This window comes from Babylonia areolata, chromosome 19 (assembly GCF_041734735.1).
Source record: "Babylonia areolata isolate BAREFJ2019XMU chromosome 19, ASM4173473v1, whole genome shotgun sequence".
Taxonomy (NCBI): Eukaryota; Metazoa; Mollusca; class Gastropoda; order Neogastropoda; family Buccinidae; genus Babylonia; species Babylonia areolata.
The window spans coordinates 35301842-35329389 of record NC_134894.1 but is presented as its reverse complement, the minus strand read 5'-3'; the positions used below and the strand labels follow the sequence as shown (position 1 = coordinate 35329389).

General features: G+C 39.1%; 2 protein-coding genes across 2 annotated transcripts; one reads left to right on the top strand and one right to left on the bottom strand.

Moving 5' to 3' along the window:
• The first annotated feature begins 557 nt into the window (after positions 1-557).
• On the top strand, positions 558-9196 carry LOC143294290 (fucose mutarotase-like). The gene is made up of 6 exons (XM_076605725.1): positions 558-733; positions 2211-2279; positions 3759-3829; positions 5966-6067; positions 7033-7106; positions 8064-9196. The coding sequence occupies exons 1-6, from the start codon at positions 652-654 to the stop codon at positions 8116-8118; spliced, it is 453 nt and encodes a 150-aa protein (XP_076461840.1). The 5' UTR covers positions 558-651; the 3' UTR covers positions 8119-9196.
• A 1559-nt stretch (positions 9197-10755) lies between these two features.
• On the bottom strand, positions 10756-25888 carry LOC143293659 (syntaxin-18-like). Its single transcript, XM_076604787.1, has 10 exons — positions 25621-25888; positions 24249-24316; positions 23086-23279; positions 22272-22338; positions 21223-21314; positions 20725-20840; positions 18348-18406; positions 17326-17395; positions 14778-14858; positions 10756-14408 (listed from the first exon to the last, which is right to left on the bottom strand). The coding sequence occupies exons 1-10, from the start codon at positions 25765-25767 to the stop codon at positions 14313-14315; spliced, it is 990 nt and encodes a 329-aa protein (XP_076460902.1). The 5' UTR covers positions 25768-25888; the 3' UTR covers positions 10756-14312.
• Between the last annotated feature and the right edge of the window lie 1660 nt (positions 25889-27548).

The window sequence follows — 27548 nt, the reverse complement described above, 5'->3', positions numbered from 1 at the left end:
GGTTATTCGTTCATTCGCGAAGATAGTTCCTTTGTTTGTTCAGTTTTTGTGTGTGTGCATGTGTGCGTGTGTGTGTGTGTTTGAGGGTGTGTTTATGCACCGTGGCTGATGTGTGTGTGTGTGTGTCACGGTGTGTGTCCGTCCGAGTCCGACGGACACACGCAATGTCCCCGGGTCTGTGTGCCGGTGCGTGCGCGCACGCGCGTATGTGATTGGGTGCTCCTGTGGATTCGATACAAGTTGTCAAATAAAATGAACAAATTGTGCGAGAATTATTATCTTAAAAAGAACAACATGAAAACAGTGATAAAATAATTTGGTGAAAGCAAGGTTTTTTTGTTTTTGGGGTTTTTTTTCTACGATAAGATGGGCCGAGTAGATAAAAGTTGTCGAGTGAAGAAAAAATTTGATAACGGATAAAAGGTGATATGATTATCATCTTAGAAAAAAAAAGGGGGGGGGTGAGGGGGGTAAACTTCAAGGTTTTACTTTTTTCCCCCTCTTATAAAATTAATGGACAGAGCACGGTCGAAGGGGAGCCACTCTTACAAGAAAAGTTGAGTTCACCTTCTTTGAACTGCCACACCAGTTGTGGTCAGCAGACAACCAAAACAGGAACAAGCGAACAAAACACTGTACTTTAGTTTCAAAATGCCGCTTCGAAAGATACCCAAAGTCTTGTCTCCAGACCTTCTGCATGCGCTCAGTTCTATGGGTCATGGTGACGAAATCGGTACGTGAAAATTCAGACTGTGACATTTTGGGTGAACGACCGACACTCGACCAATCCTCCAAATTGTTGTCTCCAAATGGCATGATCTAAATTTCACTTCGGGATTTCGTGGTTGCATTGGAGTTTGATCGTGTAAGCTTTTTCCTCCGAGTGGGTAATGGGAATTCTCTTTGAAACACCAAGCAGCAGTGTACCCTGTTAAATTCTTAGTCATATTCCTAATTCAGTGTTCGTGTGGTTAGGTGCGGCAGGAAAACTTCATGATGTTTGTGTATGGATTTGGATGCGGATGCGCCTGATCACAATGCCGTAAACTCGGCTGATCAGTCATCGTGTTTGGCCTTCCACTTCCTCATTCTTTCATTCGTGACATGATCTTTTTATGACTGTGATCCAGAAATAAAAGGAAGGGTCATTAATGTAACACACCCATACACGCACGCACGCACACACACACACACACATGCACACACACGCGCGCGCGCGCACACACACGTACTCACGCATGCACACACACAAACACACGCACACAAACACACAGACACACACGTGCGTATGCACACACACTCAACACACACACGTGCACGCGCGTGCGCGCACACACACACACATGTGTATTGATTTTGTAAGATAGGAAAACTGTCTTTGATTTGTACTAATTGTTGTTACTTACTCAAAATGACTCAAAGAAAATTAAGTAATTACTTAAGTTTGTAATCATACCAGTTTGTTTGATAATAACTTGATTTGATGACTGAAATATGACTAAAATTCAAGTAAGTACTTTTCAAAACTATTCATGAAAATCAAATGTCATTTCTGATTCATTTTTCTGTGTTGGATTTAAAAATGACCAATGATATGCACACTTAAACTGTGACTGACAAAAGACTCTGTTGCACAACATTGACAGCTTCAGCCATTGTGTTTGATGTTGTTCTCATCTTTTCCCTTTGGGAATCAACAGAAATAATTATGTTTTCAGTTTCTGCCAATACATGGAAAAGAATAGATAACTAGATATATGGATGTATGTTATGTGTTATGTTATATTGTATTATATAGTATCATATATTATACATATGTGTATATTACATGTATAGAGTTAGACACACATACACACACACACACACATGTATATATATATATATATATATATATATATATATATATGTGTGTGTGTGTGTGTGTGTGTATGGATAGATATAGACAGATATACATATATAGATATAGACAGATAGATATAGTCATTTTCATGAAATGTTTTCCTTCACAGTATCGTAACTCACAGATCTCAGCTTTCTTGAAAACACTGATACAAATTTCATGACTGCTGGAGAGATTCAGATTATTAATATTATTCGTAAGTGCTTTGCAAGTACACTATTGAAATGTCTTCTTGTTGTTATCATCATTATTGATATTGTGACAGCTATTTGTGAGAAACTCTTTTTAATAAATGACTGTCACTTTTCAGTGTTGGCAGACCTTCATTTTCCAAGTTCCTCCGTGTGTAAGCATGGGCCAAAGGAGATCAGAGCTGATGGTGAGGGAAAAAAAAAAGGTTTTGTTGCTGGTGTCATTGTCGTTATGGTGGGTAGATATTTTATCATTGTACATTGCTATTATTGTTGTTGTTGTTATTATTTCTACTGTTGTTGGGCTTCTGATAAGTTAAAAATCTTGGAGTTTCCAGGGACTCTTTAACCTTAATACTAAGAAGTTCAAGACTTCTGAGACTACCATCAGAGGGTTACTCTAATGCTGCACATTTCTGATCAGATCTGTGTTGCTACACACATGTATACAAAGGCATATATATCTTTTATTCTTAATTGTCTTGTTTTCTCAGCCAAGAAGTGTTGAGCCAAAACAACTTTTCTTTGTAGCAGATGATAGTTCATTCATTCTTTTATGTTCATTCAAGAAATTTTTAGAATGTACCAGAGGCCAGATTAGTGAGTGCAGTGCAGTGCATCCTTCTACTGTTAATGCAGATTTTATGCATTATCAAGACTTCAAGACTCTATGGGCCTCAAACAGAAGAATCTGGTATGCCACAAGGGATATTAAAAGGATAGTCAGTAGTCAGCCACTCCACATCTAGAAATCACAACAACAACAAACAGTGGTGGTTCACACATGCCTTCTTCGCATCACTACCCCCCACACCACCATCTACACACACACACACACACACACACACACATATGCACACACACACACACACACATACATGCATATGCACACACACACACACACACACACACACATGAATGCATTTGCACACTCATATGAACGTACATGTATATAATTTCCACATAAAATTACTTAAAAACACATTTAATTACACATACTTAACCGTGACCCACTAGTGCAGACTCCGGCAGGGGTCTGACATTCCTGTCCTGTGCAAACTACTATCCGCCTATGTGGAGAAAACAAAAGTAGCTACAGCCGAAACACAATAGCAAGACTACTTCAGATCTAAAAAAAAAATATATATTTTATACTGACAGAGAGAGAAAGGCAGTGATAAAATATCAATGATAAGAATGACAATACCGAAAACTATACACCATACCATCACAGCACAAATCACAATCATGGTGACATGGTGTGTGCGCACATGTGTGTGTGTGTGTGTGTTTGTTAACTACAAAAGTAATAGGATCTTTTTTTTAAGTGCCAGTATAAATCAGTCCTTCTGTCATATATATACATGTGTATAGATAACTAGATAAATATATTTTTGCACACACAGCATGTGCGTGTGTAGAGAGAAAGAGTGATTCATATAGATAGACAGAGAGATAGTTTGACTGATAGATCTCTTTGAAAAGAAAAACTTGGAAAAGGTGCTTTTCATGGGTTGTTTCCCTTGAACTCTCTCCAATCCGTGTGCGCAAAATACACATGATCACATACCATATGGGGAAGGTTCACTATCACTGCTGTGTAGATACATGTTATATATAAAACTACATTTATAACAGGCACCCACCTGATTCAATTGTGATTGCAGGGATTGGGGCTGCAGAAATCTTGAAGGCAATCATGGAACTGTTTCCCTTGGACCAGTATGTAGACCAGCCGGTAAGTGCAGTCTTTGATCATCATCATCTTCAGCATTATTGATATCGATACCCTTCTGCGATAATCCAAGAAACACAGCAAACCCCACTGTTCAAGCTGTCTGTCTGTCTCCATGTGTTTCCTTTGGCTGAGATGTCAGTCACGCATTGACGAGAGAACACAATCTAAGGGTGTGTCCCCAACTCCCCAATCCTCCCCAACTCTTTCTGAAATGCATGGTGCTTTTTTATAAATGCATTCACAAATCTGCCCCTTCCTATCTCTGCGGCTGCCTTCACCTCTACACTCCGTCTCGCTCACTACGATCGGCTTCAGATCCGCTCTGTTTACGTATACCCAGATTCAAACACTAAGCTGTTCGCTGCCATTCTTTCTCTGTCTCTAGATCTTGCAGTTGGAATGAACTTCTTCTTTTGCTTCGTCAAGTCTCCACACTCATCTCTTTCAAGTCAGGCTTTAAAACCCACCTCTTCCCAAAATAGCCTCCCTTCCCTGCCTCTTCCTTGTCTTCAGTTTCTCCAATTTTAGAGTTGAGTATGTATGTGAATGATTGGTGCGAAATCGCGTTTATTCGTCTCTGCACAAGATTCAGCGCAAAAAATACCTTTTTTTTCTAGGGTTGTTTCCCTTGAAGTGTATCAAATCGGTGCGCACACACACACACACACATAATAATGATAGGACAGAGAGCCAGATTTGTTACACCCAGCAATCTGATGGTGTAAAACAGTGAAAAAATGTCCATAAAGAAGGAAGCAGAGAGTAGCTTAAAAGACCAACCAGCTCAAAGACAAAAGAGGTTATGAAAAAGAAATATGATTTCTGTTTGGAAATCCACATACTTGATCAGTGCAAAATTTTAATCTTTGTCTGTTGAGGATGAGTAAACTGATTTGTCCTCAGTACCACGTGTGCACATACTCTAAGTGTAGATAGGTCCCCCAGTAAAGGGATTGCTACATCCTCCCACTGAACAGGACCAAAACCACACTCTTTATGCCAGTGTGTATAATATTGTGGACATTGTCCTTCTCTCCTCTCTCTCTCTCTCTCTCTCTCTCTCTCTCTCTTGAATCACCTGAAGATGAGGTCCATTTTGTGCTTAGTTGTCCAGCATTGAGAAATATTCGAGAACAATTAATTCCACTCAAATTTTATAGACAGCCTTGTTTATTTAAACTCATTTTGTTATTATCGTCTGTGAACGAAACTATTGTACAACATTTTGCTTTATATTTGCATAGAGCTTTTAAACAACGCAGTGCCTATGTAACGTAATTTTTCTTTGTATTAATATGCGACTTAATGTCAATTCCATGTGTACCCCCTTCTAAGGGGCTATGGCCTATATGAATAAAATGTCTACGTCTCTCTCTCTCTCTCTCTCTCTCTCTCTCTCTCTCTCTCTCTCTCTCTTTCACTCTCGCTGACCCTTGTACCATGTCAAACACACATACATACAACTATATCCTGTCTCATTGTCTTTTCCTTGATCATTCTCTGTCAGTCACACACACACACACACACACACACACTCACACACACACACACACACACACACACACACACACACACACACACACACACATTCCTTGACCCATGGACCCTGTTTTTTTCTTCATTTTCTTTTTCTTTTAACAATTCGTGCATTACGCCTCCCCTGAATAATGTTATACAGAAGAGAAACAGTAATTTGTCAAAATGTTTCAATGTTCAATAGCACTTCTCCTGAACAATGTCATGCGATAAAGAAACAGTAATTTGTCACGTTGTTCCAATGTTCAATAGCACTTCTCCTGAACAATGTCATGCGATAAAGAAACAGTAATTTGTCACGTTGTTCCAATGTTCAATAGCACTTCTCCTGAACAATGTCATGCGATAAAGAAACAGTAATTTGTCATGCTGTTCCAATGTTCAATAACACTTCTCCTGAACAATGTCATGCGATAAAGAAACAGTAATTTGTCACGTTGTTCCAGTGTTCAATAGCACTTCTCCTGAACAATGTCATGCGATAAAGAAACAGTAATTTGTCACATTGTTTCAATGTTCAATAACACTTCTCCTGAGTAATGTCATAAGGTAGAAAAATAGCAGATTGTTCCAGTGTGGACAGTAACGTTCCCTCACCAGGTGGCAGTGATGCAGCGTGTGCCATCGGACGAAGCCAAGAATTTACCCGTGCCAATCTGGGACACATACCAGACCATAGTGAACGCTGCAGAGGGCAAAGAGGTAGTGCATCAACCTGGCCCATGCAAGAAGCTAACTGCATGTGTGCTGTGTGTTTTGTGCATGTGCTTTGAAATTTCAGCTTCATTGAAGCGTGTCAAAGTGGTACAGACTGATCTGTACATGTATCCTAACACCACATTGGCTTGAAATGATGAATGTTACATTGTGTCTGTTATGTTTTCTTACAGATCTCACATTACATTTAATTATTAAATTTTACTGATAAGTGTGGTGATTCTGCTCTTGTGGTGGGAGTACTGTGCAAACAAGACCTCAGTTTAGTATTATTATTACTTTCGTTTTATTTTAGTTTGTTATCATTATTATCATCATTGTTGTTGTTGTTGTTATTGTATTGTTCAGGTAAGAGTTTTTTAATTACACATACTTAACCGTGACCCAACTAGTGCAGACTCCGGCAGGGGTCTGACCCCTGCCGGAGTCTGCACTAGTTGGGTCACGGTAAGTATGTTATTTAAACGTAATTTTAGATAGAAAATTTCCTATTTTAAACATCAACAGTGTTTTCAAGCAATTGTCTGAAATAAGACTGAAGAAAGATTTGGACAGCAGTTAGTCCTTAAGTATAATTATGGTTGTAAGTTATCAATTCCAGACTGAAACAGAAAACTGGAATTCTACAAAAATAAGATTGCATGGATTGAAAGTACTCCGAAAGTGCAGAATGGAAAGTGAGCAGTGAAAAACAAGGACAAAACAGAAAGCACACAAAGTGAGCAGTGAAAAACAAGGACAAAACAGAAAGCACACAAAGTGAGCAATGAAAAACAAGGACAAAACAGAAAGCACACAAAGTGAGCAGTGAAAAACAAGGACAAAACAGAAATTTGTATGCCTCATAAAGTGATGAAATCTGACAGTTTGTGTGCATTTTGTTTTGTTTACGTTTGGGATGGTTGTCAAATCGTTTTGGTTATTTTTCATTTTTCTGTACCTTTTTTCAGGTAGGAATGGAGAAAGTGGAAAGGTTTGCTTTCTATGAGCGTGCAAAGAAAGCATACGCCGTTGTACACACAGGGTGAGTTTGTGCAGTGAAGAAGGTTGTGTGATCCTTCTGACATCACCTAAACTTTGTTGTACCATATTTCTGGGGTCCACAATGACCCATGTTTTTTTTTCTGAAGGAATAAAACCTTGCCGTACATAGTGGGTCTCCTGTGACCCATTGTTTCTTCTTTGAGAGTATGGGTCTTCTTGGACCCACAACATACTGAGAGGTAGGGGTGTTTGTGTGTGTGTGTGTTTTTTGTTTGTTTTTTTTTAACTCCTTTGCTTGTTGACAAAAGCAAATACTTTTTGGTGCAGGTGCATAGCCATGCTGTATTGACTAAAGTCTTAAATTTTTGTGGTGGTAGCTTAAAACCTGACCCAGTTATCAGGTTACTAAGATCATGATTGCAGGTCATTTAAGACCCATTATGTATGGCAAAGCTCTTTCATTTTATGGAACTGGTGTTGGCAAATAATTACTGTTAAGTTTTGACTGTTTAGCCAATCTTTTATTGTGATAGTATTCTCTTCCCAGGGTTAATAATTTTTCTTCTTTTTTGTTTAATATTTCTTTACTGCTTATCAAACCATTAACCTAAACTATGAATATTGGGTCATGTGTGTCAGTTTTTTTCAGTTGTTTTTTTTTTCTACAGGTATAATAAAATAGCTTTATGGTTCTTCTAAATGGTTGATGTTGGTACATGAAAACAAAACAACACGAAATGATGAATACAAGCATGAGGGTTGTATTCTGGTTCTGCCGTCCTTCAGTAACAAAAACTACTTTATCTGCAGAATTCACTGAACTGGAAAAAGACTGGGATATCCAATAATACTATTCCTTAAGAAACAAAAACTGTACTCTTCTCTCCCTTTTTTTTTTTTTCTTTTTTTTTCAGTGGTGTTTAAAATATTTACAGAAATGTAAAAGCCAGCAGTAAAGTAATCAGATAAATTTGTGTCTTCTTTTCGTTTGTTGCAGAGAAACAGCACAGTATGCAAACATCATTCTGAAGAAAGGGTGTGTGTTTGACTGAACTGGATGCCTCCTGGAAACTGCCAGGGATTCAAGTGTCTTAAGGGAAGTGACATCCCTAAAACAGTGGAAGGGATCTGGAGGCAGAGGGACTGGGTACAGCTGCTTCACAATTTCCAAACTTGCTTATGTGTTGGTACAATGACACTTTGTGTTGTATTTTTCTTCATCCTGGTATGTGCTAGATTACATAACTCATCAAGGTTGTGAACTGAAAGCACCTTGATTCCAGAAAGGAGGCATACAGACTATTTCTGTGTAGTCCATTTAACTGCTTTGTGTGTACCATGCTTGGCAGTGAAACGCAGCTGGAAGATTATTCATTTGTGTTCTGGCTGGTTGAGAATACATATTCCTCTCTGAATGAAGAAAGCTGAACTTAACCCTTTCACCGCCAGTCAATTCAGAGTGCAAAATTCACAGTAAATATGGTGTCCAAGTACAGCTGTGGATTCCCCCTGTGATGGGTAGAAAATATTGACTTATCCTACCACCGAACATTAAGAGCAGTAGGTTCATGGATAAAAGACCCATGACCTGGTCACCCTTCAGTGACATGGGTCCTCTACCTAGCTTGTGCATAAATGCGAGTTTGGTGGTGAAAGGGTTAAGAAAACTGCTTACAATACAAATGTGAAGCACGAATGGCTGTAAAACTGATTGGAAATGTAATTTGAATGCCGAACCGTTCTTTCGTTTCGTTTTTAAGTGGATGAGATGTAATGTACATGGATCAGTCTGCAAGCTTTTATACTTGCTTGGAACTGGAAGGAAATCTAAATGTTGCAGTGAGAGTGGGAAATATTTTGAAAAAAAACAAGGACAATAACTGCTCTCAGTGAGGAGAATTTTCTGGGTTTATTTCTCTACTTGTTGATGAAAACAAGATGAAGGGAAATGCTTATCAGTGATGGTTCAAGGTTATGTGCCTTTGCCTTAGAGCAACAGTAATTGTACTTGTTTGTGTTCAATGGTTAAAACTGTCCATTTTTCCATTTCGTTGAAAAGTGTTAAAAAGCATGAAGGAAGCCATATTTACCAGGTATGTTTGTGACAATTAAATATATTTGTGTAACTCATGGTTTTTGCCTTTGTTGTTGATGGCTGAAGAAAAGCATTCTCATTACCAGCGTGATCCAGAAGGAGACTTGTCCATCATACTTCCTTTTTTTCTCTCTCTCTCTCTCAAGGCCTAAGCGCGTTGGGTTATGCTGTTGGTCAGGCATCTTCTTGGCAGATGTGGTGTAGCGTACATGGATTTGACCAAACACAATGACGCCTCCTTGAGCTACTGATACTGATACTTCCTTACAAAAATGGAACATTGCCCATTACTTGAAGTTTTCTAAACATTAAAGGTATCATACTGGTGCCAATCATTCCACAATAATGTGACATGAAACAGTAATATTTTTTTCGTAGTAGTAACCAAACTTCTGTACACTGGAAGAAGGCCATAGTTTTTTTCTATTAATAACAAGAAAGGCAAGGCCTTCAGGACTCACTTGTGATACACTTTAAAAAAAATCCATGTTTTTATGTATTGAGTATAATGCATTTACTGTTATATTTATATTTTTTGTATTCTCTAAACTTGGCACTTTGATCTGATATTCGACCCAACAAAGGATCTGTCATTATTATCATTTTTTGTTCAAACAGGAACTTCTTTTGCTAAGCATGGAAGTTTTATTTATTGCAAACGCTTTGGTGTAGATAGCAGAACAAGGGAAATTACTCTGCTGGGGAACTTAGTTTGCTTCAAACTGATCTTTCTCAAACATTACATTTTGAAATTATACTCAATACATAAAAAGCTTGGTTTTTTTTTTTAAAGTGCATCACAAGTGAGTCTTGAAGGCCTTGCCTCTCTTGTTTCAAAATGTAATGTTTAAGATGAGAAAGATCAGTTTAAAGCAAATTAACTCCACTAGCATTACAGAGTAATTTCCCCTTTTTACTACCTGCACCAAAACGTTTGCAAAATAAATAAAAATTCCATGCTTAGCAAAAGAAGTTCCTGTTTGAACAAAAAATGATAATAATGACTGCTCTAGCTGTTGGGTCAGAATATCAGATCAAAGTGCCAAGTTTAGAGAATACAAAAAATATTAATATAACACTAAATGCAGTTTGCATATAATTAGGCTTCATTCTTTTTTTTTTTTTTTGTGCCAATCCCAGAAGCGCAATATTGTTTTAAACAAGATGACTGGAAAGAACTGGATTTTTCCTATTTTTATGCCAAATTTGGTGTCAACTGACAAAGTAGTTGCAGAGAAAATGTCAATGTTAAAGTTTACCACAGACACACACACACACAAACACACACACACACACAGACAACCGAACACCGGGTTAAAACATAGACTCACTTTGTTTACACAAGTGAGTCAAAAAAGTAGTAATCTCATGCAGAGACAAATGAAAGCACTTTCACACCAGTCATTCACATGCACACATAACTCTGATTTTGAGGGATGAAATACAAAATTTATAAAGACATGAAAATAGAAAGTTAGACTCCTAAACATTTCTGTTCGTCATCATTTTCTATACTTTTTTCATTGTGCAAACAGTTTGGTTTAATGAAATTGATTGTTTTTTCTTCTCCATACATGTCACAAAAAGACCACTGTACTCGTAAAGCGTTTTATTACAAGTTCAGACCAAAACAAAGGTTTCACACTTCACAAGGATTTTAACATTCTACTTTTGACTGCATTCCAGACTTTTTACAGTAAAAGTATCACTCATGTTCCAACACACAATATTGCACTAACAATACACTACATTCTGTCACCATCTCCTGCAACATGAATGGGTACAAAATACCAAATCCACTATCTATTTTTGCATATAACATATTACACACAAACAAAAAAAATCAACACTGCCATCAGATTTTGCACATAGCAACATTGAATTTCTACTTTAAAGCAACACTTCTAACATATTTACATCCAGAGTGGTGTGAGTAGAAAGTCCATAAAGAAAGATCTACAGACAGCGACAAACATATCCTTTATCCTGGTCTGGTTTTCTTCCTTCCAATCCCTCCACTCATATGATGAACCAATGAAAACGTCATTTTCCAGAGCAAAATAGACCACCACCAGCAGCAGAAAAACAACAAAAAAAACAAACAAACCATGCACATGTCTGTACACATTCACACACAGACCCCTAAAACAAACGCACTAAATCAAACCATACAACATGCAGCATGATGCAGTCTTTCTCTCGCTTCCAAAATGAAAATTGTCCATGTCTAATACATGAATGAGAAAAAAATTTCTTGACACCTTTCTAGACTTTGTGACATCAGCAAAACTGCTAAAACTTAAGAATTGTTTTTAAATTATTTAACCCTTTCGCTGCCAGGAAAATAAGATTTAAGTGAAATCTATTTGCCAGGGTTTTTTCACAAAAAAACGGGTATATATTTTCAAAAAATTCTGTGCTCTTTGTTATTGGAGAAAGACCCATAAAAGTATATATTTTCTGAAAGGTAAATGAATAAAGAACACAAAACACATGATGTTTTCCCATTTTATATATATTTTAGTAACATGCTGTTGTTTTGAAATCAGTGTTTTGTTTTTTGTCACATTTTCAACTTGTTCATTACTAACATTAGTCATGTAATTTGCACTAAAATATCATATTTTCTGGACAAATGGATATCTGCATACATAAAATCATACTAGAACGACCACAATAAAAAAAAAATTAAAAAGAGATAGATACACAATGCATTGTGACTTCTCCAAGTGATAATGTGGATGAGAGGCCACGCCCCCTCAGTTTCCACCCCCCTCCTCTTCACCCCTCTCACACGGTCACTTTATCCAGTTCTCATCAGACCATGTTGGCTGAGTGCCAAGAAAATCGCTCACACTGCCCTGATAATAATTCAGTCACTTTCTGTCGTCTGCCAAGGTTTGCACAGCCGGCATCACTCACTGATAGTCGTAGCTTGGCCACTCTCTTGATTGCTCCCTTTATTTTCTATCAAATCGTCCTATAAATGTTTATCACTGCCTTCTTCGAGTTTACGCTTCAATTCTTTCTGAGCATCAGCAAAAGAAAGCAATCTTGGTTGATTCAGTTTGCTACGATCGCATGTCTTGAGCACGGCGTCAGTCCATTTTGTTGAGCGAGCGAGGAGAGGAGCCTGGCAAACACTGGGACAGTAACCCAACCAAAACGTTCAAATAAAGGACTGCCTCATGACGTAGATGGAGTTTCTAGCTATGAATAGAATCCAGAAAGATTCCCCAAGCTAAAGCTACCAGCATTTTTGTCAACGAACTGAACGCAAAGCAGGGAAAAGTCAGAATATTTCGATGAGTTCTCGTCATTGTGGCAGCGAAGCGTACATGCTTGCCATGATGAGTTATCTCGTCATATAGGCAGCCTACAGGTTAAATAAATTGAAAATCAATGACACAACATACATTTGGCACACACTGAAGAATTCTGGGCAGCTCATGGCTAAATTGTGAAGCAAATCTACATCCACCATTCAATAAATACCCTTGCAATGTCTATCACCATAATCATAATTATTCTCAAAGCTGCAGACAACCCACAGCACCACAGTCAACACTTGCCTTCAGAATCTGGGATGGGGAATGCGATACTGAAGTCTTCATTTCTGTTCTCCTTCCCCCTGTCCCTACTGTGCTCATGAGCTGCAAATCCTATTTTCACTTGCACATACTGGTAGGATCTGACGTGTGCAATCATTTTTACCCCGCCATGTCAGCATCCATATTCTGCTTGCAGGGGTGTGCATGCTGGGTATGTTGTTGTTTCCATAATACACTGAACGCTAACATGGATCAAGGGGTCTTTAATGTGCATATCTGACCTCCTGCATATACTTGACACATGAAGGGGGTTCCGGCACTAGCAGATCAGCACACTGCTCTAAGTGATCAGAAAGATCTCCACCCTCACCCCTCCAGGTGCCATGATCAGGATTCCAACCCAAGACAGTCTGACTGAAAAGTCCAAAGCTTTGGACACTCGGCTGTTGCGTCCATTTTTCACCATGCCTCAAACTGCAACCCAACTGGAAGATGTCTACCTTCACCAGCACTGAATGTCACCAGACAGGCCGAAGAGAAGGCAAAGAGAGGCCAACTGAGAAGCACCTGGTGAGGAGACTCCAGGCAGACACCAAGAAGACTGGCCTTACCTGAAGCCAGATAGAAGCAAAGATAGAGGTCTATGGTAGTCTTATTGAGATTGTACCCCAAAGATGGGTAAAAGGCCTGAATAATGAAGCTACTACTTCACCTCTTTAATCCAGATGTACTGCTGCAACTTCCATCTCTGTAATTTTCATTTCAAAATTTTATTCAGTTATGACAGGAAAAAAACAATATCCCCTAATGACAGATGCCACACCACAGTTCGAATTAAAAGGGAGGCTATGAGTTTGAATTTCATCAGTCACCTAAAAATATCACCATCTAAATATGAACAAACTTAAAAAGTACCGATACTAAAATGTGTTACTGTAGAAATTTACTATCCTAACTACTTCCTGTGCAAAGTTGAGCATGCTATGGACTCGAACAGGGAAAACATTGGGATAACACACTTGATCATCAATCACCACCACACCCAAGTGTTTTCAGGAGCACTGCTCTAATCTGACCTACACTGCAGGTGTCAATATCTCTCCAGCCTGGTTGATGCCAGTATGAATTATAAAAGAAAGCAGTCTTGTAAAATTCAATCACACAGTCTGAAAACAAGAGGAACCGTCATGGTACTGCTGGTAATGTCTCAAAACAAACGAGGCCCAATCCTCTCCTTCCGCCATATTATCCTTCCCCAATCCAAAGTCGAGTATCTTTCCGCATCTGGGTGGAGTGAGGTAAATGGGAGTAAAGTACCACAGATGAATGGAGTGAACACAGATCAGAAGTCCATCATCTGACTGACTCTGCAATGGTGGCCCCCTGAACTCCTGAATCTCCAAACGTCAACTTTTACCTGGCTTGGAAAAATACACCTTGGCATCACCTTCAAAACTGTCTTGTTCACCCCTTCCCTCCGTAACCCCAACCTTCCATCCCCTTCCCTCCCTAGACACTGCTGTTTGCTTCCAGAACAAAACCCTCACGCTTGCACACACACACACACACACACAAGTTCATGGGGTTTCAGCATCAAAAGTCAGCCATTGTACCAGTCGAGGAAGAGAAGCGAGAATGAGCAGACAACCAGGAAAAACAGGATCCAAACTCGAAACTCTGCTTTCTTTTTAATGGCCTGGAACACAGCATGTTATAAATCAATGCCACTTGTCTAATTCTGCATATATGATTACAACAACAAAATCAACACTGCCAATTTATTTCACATTAACATAGCTTAAGTGCATTGCTACACTGAAGCAATGCTCATCATATTCACATCGCAACTGGTGTGAGAGCTATCAGGATGAAATGTCTAAGTAAATATTGTAAAGGTCTTGTGTGCACTTGTTCCATTGCTCTTTTCTTTCATTTATATTTTCTTTCGCTTCTTTTTTATAATAAAAACATGACTGTGATCACACATATATATATTTTTTTTTAAATCAGCACATTCTAAAACAGTCAGACATAACAGCGTAGCACACAGACTTGTAGTACCCACCTCTCTGATTTCTTCATTGGCGTCTTTGACATTGATGGTCGCTCCCACCACGGTGGTGGAGATCACGTCTATCTGCTTGTCCTGCCACACAACAGAAACCACTGTTCACATGACCGTTCACCAGTAATCTCCCTTCAACCCTCCACTGCTGAACCTTGGTGAAATGAGGTCAGTGGGGCAAGAGTCTCAAGCTTCAGTTTCAGTCTCTCAAGGAGGCATCACTGTGAGCAAACAAATCCAAATACACCACCACATCTGCTAGGCAGAGGCCTGACCAGCAGCACAACCCAACGCACTTCTCAGGCCTTGAGAGCATGCGTATATATTTTTGTGCTCCTATCAGAGTGAATTTCTTCTTCATAATTTCGTCAGAGGATGACACGTATGTTGCCATTGTTTATTTTCAATGCCCCAAATGTGTCCTGTACACGGAACCTTAGTTTCAAACACACACCCTCAAGGACACCTGTATTGGTAAATGAGTGTCTTAACCATTCTGCAACCTTTTCTGTCACACAATGGAAGCCACTGCTCACAAGACTGTACCCCTGAAACTCCCTTTACCCCTTGACTGATGACGCTTGGTGAAACAGGATCAGTGTGGCAAGAATCTGAAGTACTACAAGCAGCGACTTCTTGTGCACTTCAAGAGGGTGTGATTACTTTTGCAGAACGTAAGTACTGCAGTCCACAGAGGCACAAGTCCAGACAAAGAATGGTGACTGACATCCTGACCTGTAATCTTTGTCTTATCTCACTGCCACAACAGCCCTTTGCTGAACAAGCATAGTCGTCAGCAGCAGTCAGGAGGTCAAGCAAACATGCTGAGATGTCATCAAGACGGTTAAAAAAAAACTGTTCAAGAAATTTCACATCAGTATCTTGGTGAAACCAAGAATCTCTTACATCAGTAATTGAAACTTTCATTTTGTCTTGTCTTCTGCATCCCCCTGAAAATGGAGTATGGCTGCCTACATGGCGTGGTAAAAACAGTCATACATGTAAAAGCCCACTCTTGTACATACAAGTACAAGTAATGTGGGAGTTGAGGCCCATGAACGAAGAAGAAGTCTTCTGCATGTCATGTTTGACTTCACTGTTTCTTCTGTATTCATGGGGTGCCACTCCCATGTTCACTTGTATACATGCACGAGTGGGCTTTCATGCACATGACTATTTTTACCTCACCTTGTAGGCTGCCACACTCTATTTTCAGAGATGTGCAAGCTGGGTATGTCTGTGTTTCTATAACCCACCGAACGTTTACATGAATGACAAGATCTTCCATGCACGCATTTGAACTTCTGTACATGTATGCACATGAAGGGGATTCTGGCACTCACAGGTCTTCACATTTGTTGACCTGGGAGACGCTGTGACAAGGGTGGGTTCAAACCCAGGACCCTCAAACTGAAAGCCCAACACTAACCACTAGGCTGCTGTGCCTGTCACTTCACTGTTTATATTGCTAGCCATCCATCCCCTGCGTTCAACTACACAGCCTCAGGGCCTAACAGTTGTTCAAGACATGACTGTTCAATAAACCATTCAACTCTCATTTTGCTACCCAGGCAAAAGAGGCACAGATTCTCTCCAAAACAGCCCTTCTTTTTCGTCTTCTTCTTTGTTCATAAACAGAAACCAAATTCACTCATGTCTGCACGTCAGCATTCATGTGTGTGACTGCTTTAGGCTGTCTGAGCAGCCATGTTCCACTTTCAGGGTGTGCATGCTGGGTACGATCATGTTTCCATAACTCACTGAACGCTGATGTCTATTACGGGATCACTGACAAGCAAATTTCAGCTTCTGCATGCATTCGCATTCACACATGAGGGGGATAAACGCACTATCAGGTCTGCACAAATAATGTTTACATGTAAAATCAGGAAAAAAGAAACTCTCCACCCTCAACCCACTAGATGCTATTGCCAGGATTCAAATCGGGGCTCCCCTCCCCCCCCCCACCCACCCCCAAACTAAAGTCTCTAGGGAACAGAAAAGGTCAGTTGTACCAGTGTCAGCTGTTACTGATAGAACAATATTCATATAATAAAACACAAAATGAAAGTCTTGATTCCAGATCTAAGACCAAACAGCTGTAACATCTTGAGGAAACCAAAAGCACACTAACAAAAAGGAACAAATTTGCACAACTAGTTTAAAACAACAGTAAAACAGAAATAATGTTACACTATCCTGTGCTAACAAAAAGTAAAATGATAACACACCAGTAAAAAATTAAAAAGTTCACAAATCTGCTGTTTCACAATGGTAAAAAGATAGTTACACTAACTTGTCACAAATTTCTAGAAATAAATAAAACAGATAGTTACAATAACCTGTAACAAATTCTTAAAACAAATAAAACCACACTAACCTCTTCTAACAAATGTAAAAAGAAATAAAGCCACACAGACCTGTTCTAAAACAAAGGTTAAAGGAAATGTGATCACTCCTGTCTGTTCTTACACAAAGGATGAAAGGGAATGGCATTTCCCATCAACCTGCCCTGACAATGGGTGAAAAGAAATGAAACTGCACTAACCTGTTCCAACACTTTTTCTGTGAATATCTCCTGAAGTTTGGCGATTTCCACAACCTTCCCTTCGATTTGTCTGGAAAATGTGTGTGGCAAACAAACACATGCAAACACGCACACACGCATACACGCACACACACACACGCACACAAACACACACACACAAATGCAACAAGCATTAAATCACATATGCTTGCCTGAAAAAGGAAATCAAATATGCATGTATGCACACACAAACAGGTACTTGCACACTTGCTTGTTCATGTACACACACACACACACACACACACACACACATGAACTACTACTACTCACTTAAGCGCCTCACACACACACACACAGACACACACACACACATATGCCTGCACATAACGTATATACACCAGGATATGGGTGGGGGGAAAAAAAGCACATGTTTTGCTTATCTCATGACCCTGGTAAAATAAATGTTTGTTTCCTTCCGTTTGAAGCAACAGACAATTATAAATGTGCCTGACTTGGAAGCCAGTGCCCACAGGTTCAAGTCACATATACTGATCCTCCCCTTCCACCAGACCTTGAGTGGTGGTCTGGGTGCTAGTCTCTCAGACAGATGAGTTGATAAATCAAGGTCTAGTCTACAGCATGGACTCAGCAACATGTAAAAGAACCCATGGCGAAAAACAAAAACAAAAAAGGAAGAAATAAAAGAAAAAAAAATGTTCTTGGCAGAATTCAGAAGAAAAAAACAACACTTTCCTAGTAAAACAAATACACTTGCAGACAGAAAAAAAGAAAAAGAAACTGGTAGCTCTGGGCTGTAGCGACATGCTTTCCTCCAAGGAGAGCAGTCACAATTTCACACAGAGATATCTGTCGTGACATAAAAGGGGGTAAAAATTGAAACAGAATGTAAAAGGAAAAACAAATATAATGTCCGATTAGAAGCCCCCCCCTCTTTCTCTAGCCCCCTTCGCCCCACCACCCCCACCCCTCAGAACCTCCTTGACACCACCCTCCCCCCCATAAAAAAACACACCTCCACCTACCTCACTTCTTCTGCCATGCTGTTCATCTCTGCATACAGTGCCTTGTTCTCCTCTTCAAACTGCACACACGCACACACACATACATACATATATATATTGAGAGAGAGACACAGAGAGAGAGAGGTATAAATATATATTATATATATATATATATATATATATATATATATATATATATATATATATATATATATATGTGTGTGTGTGTGTGTGTGTGTGTGTGTGTGTGTGTGTGTGTGTGTGTGTGTGTGCATATACACAGCACATCTCCACTCCACCTGCAATTCACTGTAAGTGTGACCACCACAATCCACACGTCATGGAGTTGCACTGACATCCTACCACCCACTCCCAAATACTGGAATCTTTTTTTTGGGGGGGATAAAAGAACTTTTATATCATATACCAATAAGAAAATAAAATTAAATAAATATGTAAATAAATAAATAAATAAATGAATAAATGAATGAATATATAAACAAATAGATACATAAACACGGCAAAAAAAAGAAAGTCCGAAAATGAAATATTTCCCAGCCCAGTCTTGATATCAGCCACATAAACACACTGGAAATACTAACCCCTTAACCTCCCCTCCAAAGAAAAAATATGAATCACATTTCTTAATGTGGGAACATACAATATCTTTCTAGAAAAAAAAACCCAACAAAACAATCAATGATGAGTGTACAACAATAACTTGTTCAGTGCCAAAGGATTTGGTAAAAAGTAAATAAATAAATAAATATAATAAAGTGCTCTCCCTTGCCAAGGAATTTTAAGGATTCAGGGGTCATGAATTAAAAGAAAAAATAAGAACAAGAACTATAGAAGATACAGAAATAAAGATACAGAAAGAAAATAACAATATTGTGAAGGAAAAGTGAAGGAAAATGAATGTGGATACTGGGCTGGGCTTTTTTTTCCCAATTGTTCTGATGGTAGATCACTATTCAGGCATTTCAAAGTGATAATTTTTGTGCATCAAAAAAGTATTTCCAGCTCCACAGAATGACATACAAAAAGAAAACAAACAAAATACAGCTGGAAATTACATGCTTATTGTAGGATTATACCTGTGGAAGAAAAAGCAGGTCATGATTTAATTATAACAATCATCACTCAAGCAGACATGTAAGTGAATAACTGTCCCAGTAATGACAAATGTGTGTTCAGTCAACATAAATTGTCAATCCTGTTCTCAGAAACTCAGCAGTCAAGCTGTTTACACACCAAATAGCACTCCACCTTTAGAGGAGGAAGTTCTCTGATGATACTCACTCCCTCCTGGTTGCAAGTGAGCAGACTAAAATGTCAGCTAAGTGTCCAGTTTGTCTCCTCTACAAACTTGTCAGTCAAATGATCAGTGACAAAAAGCATGAAAACAACAAGTGTTTCCTGTACACTGTACTGTCAACCAAGGGTTTCATGAAAATCAAGGATTATTGGCTGTTGTCAAGTGAAAAGATATTCAACTGACGTTCACAGCCATGCCCCCTTTCACACCCTCTGTCTGGCCTTCTTCAACCAGTCATCTTCCACCAATCCTCTCTCTGTCCTTCCACTCGTCCCAAACATCTGTCATTGTCACCCACTCAAAAATTATGTCTGATTGGATAGATGGACTGAACAAAGTGTTGAATATTGTTTTGTTGCCAGATTCATCACATCACCTTTGAGTTCAAACAAATCATCAGACAAGTGAGATCCATCTCTCATCATTATACCCATTCATAATCATCTGCACAGCCAGCAGAGTTGTTTAAATCCATGGACTGGGACCACTGTCTTTGCTGCACAAAGTTTTCTAACACCGTTATTGCATATAACCAAACCCTCTTTTCATATGCGCTCCTCATGGTCCAGTTAACAAATCAATATTGAGAAGAAAGGGGTCTTCCACTTGACACATGTTCATTCTGATAGGAGATTTATTAACTAGACACATTAAACTAACCATTCAGAGTCTGTTTATGTTCACTCAACCAAACTCCGATGAAGAAAAAATTGTAACAGATGCAGGATGTCAGTGGACATCTCACAGGCACTGAGGAAGCACTTAGTGCAGGACATCAGCTGACAAAAGCACTGAACAGAATAAGTAATGCATGATATATATATATAAAAGTGTCCAAGTATAAACAACAAAACATATATCATCAGAAATATCACAATACCCAAACACACAAAAAAGGAACATGGCTGTCTAAACACTGCAGTTTAAAACAAAAAATAAATAAATATTTTTTTTTTTAAATAAACACAAAAAATCCAATATGTGTAGATGAAACCAAACGCGTGTGAGGATACTGCCCCATGAATGGAGACAATAAAAAAAATAAAAAAAGGTAATATATACCAATTCTCTCTGCCTCACCATCTGTGCTTCTTCTGGGGAAATGTCTGTGTCAGTGTCCTCGTAACTGGGCTTTTCCGGAAGGTCCATGGCCTGAGGTCGAGGGGCCGGCTTTCCTTCTGTTGATGGTGGGCCTCCTAAAAGCACGAACAAATAATGAAAACAGGACTCATAAACAGTGCACATACAAAGGCACACCAGTGTTCATGTCCATGCATCCATGCACACACATGCATGCATGATCGCATTGAGCCATATCAAGGCTGAAAACCTTCCAGTCAAAAGATTTTTTTTTACGCCAAAAATTCTGTTATTTATATTACACAATCCAGTAGAATCCAAAAATGAAATAACCTTAGAGAGAAAATCAGGCACTAGTACTGCTATATACATACATGCTCATCAGCCTTGGATATGCTTCTGGTATTGACCATTCTGTCAATTTCTCACCAGGAAATAACAAAATGCTCACACACACACACACACACACACACACACACATGAATGGCATGAACCTACCAGTCTTTTCCATGTTTCCTTCCTCGTCTGTCTGGCGCTGTGCCTGCAGACGAGCGACATGGCTGCGAGATTTGTCAGGTTCCAAACGCGAGCTGCAAATGAAGGAAAAATGTAACATTATATTCAGTATATCACTATCACAGGAAACATCTACAGAAATAACAACAATGCCTTAGCAAGTGGTTTTGCAATTCTTAATTGTTAATTCTAAATTTGTACAACTGGCATGGCTGTAACTAAAATGGCATGGCGATAACTAAAATAGTGGGCACCATGGCATTCTGTGGTGTCCTTGGGAGAGGCACTCTACTCCAATTGTCCTCACTCCACCCTGGTGTGAATGGGCACCTGACTTTGGTCAGGGAAGGTTAAAAGTGCTGGGGAAAAAAATGGATTGGTACCGACCTTCCAATGCCGAGTCATAGATATAGTGAATATGAATTCACTGCCTCTATGGCCTTGAAAGACAATGGGACCTTTTTACAACATTATACCTAAAATAAGATGGGTATACATAAACTAGCACACTAAAATTCAACTGATATTTCATAGAAACAGTCAAAACATGCAGATGCACTAATACTGTGTTGTTCCATTTCCAGGCATCCTGATACTGGTCTCAAAGTACAAGTGATTTAAACACACTAGCTGTCAAAGCTCACTTTCTTCACAGCTGCCACTCAGGAAGATAGATATATATATATATATATATATATATATATATATATATATATATTACACACACACACACACACACATTACTGAGAACCAAAGACAATATCCTAACTATTAGACAGGCTCTCTCTGGCATTTTTTCTGAAGAAGCTATAGCACAAATCCACATGAGCTATCAACTCCATTTCGTCTCTTTAGCACATGAGTGTGTGTATACATGTATACAATGTATGTGTATGTGAGTGTACACTCATGCTGTGAGTGTCTACACTGCTGGCTATCAAACCTGTATATATTACTATCAGAGGACAGCCCTGCAAATTCATGACAAACTATATAACCTACATACTAAGTAAAAGTAAAATCATACTCACATTTTCTTTTTGTCTACCACGCGCTTCACCCGCACAGCTTTCTGTTCACTGTAGATGCGACACACAGCTGTAAAAGAACAAAAAAACACAAATTCCACTCAGAATTGTCAATAGTCCGCTCCAAACAATTAACACAGGAAACTGTCCTTAGGCTCTTTCAAATGCTTGCCAAAAGATAAGGTCAAATTTTTAGAAAATCAATAAATAACCTATACACCCTTCCTTGATAACACAGTGAGCTCAATTCCACATTAAATGATAGTTATGTCCTGAGAAAACACCTAAAGGTTGAAACAAATTATGTACCTGAAGTATACATTGTAAGTAACAATCTGAATCTTTTTTCCTTCTGTCAACATACCGGTCAGGAGTACTGTACTATGTAGTGTAACACATTGAAGTGAATGATAAAAATGTACAAAACTCTTTGTTGTTTAGCTCAAGACGAAGAGAAACAGCCAGTGAGTTGTTGACTGGCTGAGAGCAAGTTGTTTTAAAAAACAAAACATTTGGGGTGTTGTTGTCCATAAACATAGTGAATTTGATAATACATTACTGAAAACTGCATGAAGATACATACTAGACATTTGATTAATATAACACACACACACACAAAGAGTTACATACACACCCACACACACCCTAAACAATCAAACACCCACACCCACATGCACACTAACACACACACACACACACACACACACACACACACACACACACACACACACAGAGAAAAGAAGTGGTATGTGACAAGGAAAGACAAGAATCGTGCAAGAAAAACTAAAAGAAAAACAAAACAAAACAAAAAACTCACCTTTCAAGTAAGCATCGATCAGGAAAATGACGATAGCTCTGTGCTCTTTCACCTGAGGGTGTACCTTCTGTTTCTGTGCCTCCACACGGAATCGGTTTATCGTTTCCCGGCACGTTTTGATGATGTTCTGTGCATCATTGTCAATCTGATCCCTCTCAGCATCTGTCATGGACGACAAATGGCCTGCCAGCAAGCTGGAAAACAAAATTATTTCAAGTGACCATTTCTTCCAAAATCATGAAAATGGCATTGGTTCAGTCATTCTAATCTTGTTTGAATTTTGTACAACACTTGTACAAGCAACAAATTTTCAAATTCATTTTAAGACTGTACACACATGCTTTTTTTTAATTTCTTAACTATCACAAAGCTGCTTTTCATTAATATATTAATACTGTTGATGTCATATTTTTTGGCAGTTTACAAATCTAAAAAATTCATATCACTTTCTGAAATCTGTAAATGTCCTTCTTCATCAGAAGCTTTAAATTTTCCACTTAAGACCATCAGACTGGAAATACGTGTCATAAAATCTAGAAAAGTTACAGGTTACAGACACATTTAATTGCATGTTAAATTAGTAACTAAAAATCATATCTTTTAAACTCTCCTCCTTTTCAGTTCCTCTGTTAAAATAAGGGGCTCTTTTTTCTGCCATAATCAGGGATTTTTTTTTTTTCCCCCAATTAGAACTGGATTTACTTTGTCCAACAACAATTTTCAATTATTGAATAAGTATATTCTCTGTCTCTCCATCCTTCCCTTTCCCCAAATACTCTCTCTCTCTCTCTCTGAGTCTGAGAGACTGTATTGTACACACGTTATTATATTGTTTGTGCAACTTGACTTGCAATAAACTCAAATAATAGTCTACTCTAACAATAACATAAAGAAAATATCTGAAATACATGCACTCAAATATATACAGGCAATGATTGTGTGTCTCTGTGTGTCTGTGTGTGCATGTGTCTGTGTGTACATGTGTGAGAAAGAGGCAGGGAAACTTAAGAGAAATACAGAAAGAGACAGAATCTAAAAAAGAGAGACAGACAAAGGGATAGAGACAAAGAGAGAAAGTGCGTGAGACACAGTAAAAGACAGAGTACTGTATGTGGGTGTGTAAAGAATACAACAACATAGAAAGGAAAAAGATGTAATGCCACCTTCCTGCATTGACATAATCTTTTCGGTGCTGAAGAAGGAAATCCCGCAGCTTGCTGATGCTGCTTGTCTGCAACATCACCAATACTGACTGAGTGATAATATATTTTCATTGGCTATATAATCATTCATTTAGTATGACTATGAGTCTGATAAAATAAATAAAAACTGACACAAACATAAAAGATAAATTAAACAAAAGCATCAGAGTTCATGTGGTTAAATTACAATACATCGATTACATGATTCATGTATTCACAATAAACTGAACAATCACAAGGACATAAAATGATAAAGAAATTAATAACAGAAATTAATAATAATAATAATATCACTAATAGATATGGCAGAATGGTTAAGAGCAAGATGCCAATCTGCCACCACAGTGTCCGTGAGGGTCTTGTTTTAATTCTCACTCTCACCCTTTCTCCCAAGCTTGACTGGGAAAAATCAAACTGAGCGTCCACTCATTTGGATGAGACAATAAACCTAGGTCAGGTGTGTAGCAAGCACTTGGCACACTGAAAAAGAACCCACAGCAACAAAAGGGTTGTCCTCAGGCAAAATTATATATAAATGAGTGTGTGTGTGTGTGTGTGTGTGTGTGTGTGTGTGTGTGTGTGTGTGTGAAATCCATTGTAATAGGTACACAAATAGACATGAACTCAAAGGCTTAACCCATTGTGTTATGCTGTTGGTCAGGCATCTGCCTAGCAGATGTGGTGTAGCATATAAGGATTTGCCTGAACATTTCTAAAAATATTCTTTTTTTAAATTTTTTTTTTTTAATTCATCCAGTCGAAGTTTGAAACTGAAAGTGAATGCATCAAAAAATGGCACATGTTTTAGTTAAAGTTAAAGTTCAGTCCATAAGTTACTTTTGTCAGTTATTTGATGTAAACTTGTTAGTATCTCACTGCTGTGTTTGTGTTATGGCAGCAAGTTTTCTTGTGTTACTGTTAGTGTTAGTGTTATGGAACTTTTTCCAGACAATTTTCCACCAGAATTTCTTGTCACGTGCACTGAGGCGAAGAAAGAACTAGCCTTAGGAGAGATCTATGAGATCGCCACGTACTCTTCTCCAAAAAAGTGGTATCGGGCACACGAGATCAGAAAAAGTAATCGGGGCACACTTCACTCTCCCCACATCCGAACCCCCAACCCCGCAAATGCAACACATATGCACACTCGCACACACGCGCACAGAAAGATCGTGGGATATAAGCTGCTGGAATCGTATAATCTAGGACAGTCAGAGTCTGTATCAGGTCTCTGACAGCAGTCTTCCAACAGCGAGAGACTCAGCCGAAGCCGAGTCTCGTGAAAGTACTTTCAGTTTGCTTGACATACTGTTGCAAAATATTTACAACTTACCACCTCTCTTGCTTTGGTCTCGAAGTCCCCCCTTTGTTTGGAAGCTGGTAAAATGTTTGTTGTCGTGTCCACATTTCCTCCTTGAACTTTTATGCGCGATTTAACCGCCTTTACTGTCGCTTTGAAGGCACTCGTCACATCAGCCATGTTGGCAGACACCGCGAGCCAAAACAATCAGGGGAATCTACTCTCAATTACTTGAGACAGAAATTTCCTCTAAGGTATCATAAGTTACATATGTAAAACGTCAGGAAATGATACTGACTGCACCCAAACACCTGTCAGAAATATGCACACAGAAACTGAAGGTACGTCGTCCAGATGGTACCCCCACCCCCCTTTCACTCTTGAAAGAATGATTCCGTCACACGTGTCATTGTGCGCTCTCGCTCTCTCATTGGGGTTTTGGGGGTTGTTTTTTTTTGTTGTGTTTTTTTCCGGGAATAGTGGTCTTGGAAACTGAAACAGGTGGGTAGTGTTTGACGGAAGGATCTTTCAATGAAAAAGATTGTGAGTAAGGCTGTTGGCAGAGTGACCATGTGTTGCCATGACTGATCATGTGTCATTGCCCATTAATGATCATGTGCCAACGAAACTTTTTTTTCTTTTCTTTTTTTTCTTTCCTTTTTTTCTCTTTTTTTCTTTTCTTTTTTTTCTTTTTTTAAAGAAATGTTAAGACACGCGAACGAGACATAGCGTATAACCATTTCAGTGATGCCTTTATAGTTTGATACAGTCGAAACAGTAGTAGTAGCTAGCACTGAGCAGTAGCCTACCGAGCACGGTGTCAGGGATTACACTGGCGCCATTTTAAACTGTATGTTTAGAGGTCACGTACGTGGCCTCAGTATCTATGATTAACATTCAATTTTAAACTCAGTTTTGTGTGTGTATGTGCATCAGTTACACACACTGAATGTTCCACTCATCAAAGTCACTTTTTTCTGTTAAAAAAAAAGAGTAAAACCCGTACTACGTACACAGGGGTAGGTATATAATATTTTTCAGTGTTGACTTGAAGGAGGCCTTCCACATGGGGGTCAGCCGGGGTCAGCCCGATACTCCCCCGTGTCGATACTCCCTCTCACAAAGATCCAAAAACAGTCAAATACAGATGTATGTATATATTTGTGACTGATAATGCTTTTTGCTTCGGATCAAAGATGTGGAATGATGAATGTGTTATGTGTTCTCTTCATACCAGCCGTCCGCCTTCAGAGTTGAGCAGTGACTTGTGTGTTGAGCCCGCTGTTCTCTCTCTCTCTCTCTCTCTCTCTCTCTCTCTCTCTCTCTCTCTCTCTTCCCTCTGTCAGTCTCTCTCTCTCTCATTCTCTCTCTTCCCTCTGTCTCTGTCTCTGTCTCCCTCTCTCTCTCTCTCTCTCTCTCTCTCTCTCACTCACTCTCCGTCTCTCATTTTCTGTTTCTCTGTCTCTCCCCCTATCTGCCACTCTCTCTCTCTCTCTCTTTCTCTCTCTCTCTGTCGCCCCCTCTCTGCCTCTCTCTCTGTCTCCCCATCTCTGCCACTCTCTGTCTCTCTCTGTATCTCTCTCTCTCCGTCTGTCTCCCCATGTCTGCCACTCTCTCTCTCTCTCTCTCTCTCTCTGTCTGTCTCTCCCCCTCTCGGCCACTCTCTCTCTGTCTATCTCTCCGGACCCCAGTCCTTTTGTATTGTGGCCCAAGGCCGATGTACATTAAAACAGTTCTGAGTTCTCTCTGTATCTCTCATTCTCTCTCTTCTCTCTCTTCCCTCTCTCTCTCTCTCTCTCTCTCTCTCTCTCCGTCTCATTTTCTGTTTCTTTATCGCTCCCCCTCTCTGCCACTATCTCTAATTCTCTCTTATTCTCTCTCTCTCTCTCTCTCTCTCTCTCTCTCTCTCTTTCTCTTTCTCTGTCTCTCAGCCCGCACACACACTTATACACAAACATATA

What these genes read in the sequence shown, in the direction of transcription:
- LOC143294290 (XM_076605725.1), top strand. Translation starts at nt 652, where the DNA reads ATGCCGCTTCGAAAGATACCCAAAGTCTTGTCTCCAGACCTTCTGCAT. An exon ending in GGGTCATGGTGACGAAATCG is followed by an intron (nt 734 to 2,210) that starts GTACGTGAAAAT and finishes GTCACTTTTCAG; the next exon opens with TGTTGGCAGACCTTCATTTT. An exon ending in ACGCTGCAGAGGGCAAAGAG is followed by an intron (nt 6,068 to 7,032) that starts GTAGTGCATCAA and finishes ACCTTTTTTCAG; the next exon opens with GTAGGAATGGAGAAAGTGGA.
- LOC143293659 (XM_076604787.1), bottom strand. Translation starts at nt 25,767, where the DNA reads ATGGCTGATGTGACGAGTGCCTTCAAAGCGACAGTAAAGGCGGTTAAA. An exon ending in AGACCAAAGCAAGAGAGGTG is followed by an intron (nt 24,317 to 25,620) that starts GTAAGTTGTAAA and finishes GTGATGTTGCAG; the next exon opens with ACAAGCAGCATCAGCAAGCT. An exon ending in GATCGATGCTTACTTGAAAG is followed by an intron (nt 22,339 to 23,085) that starts GTGAGTTTTTTG and finishes GTTCTTTTACAG; the next exon opens with CTGTGTGTCGCATCTACAGT.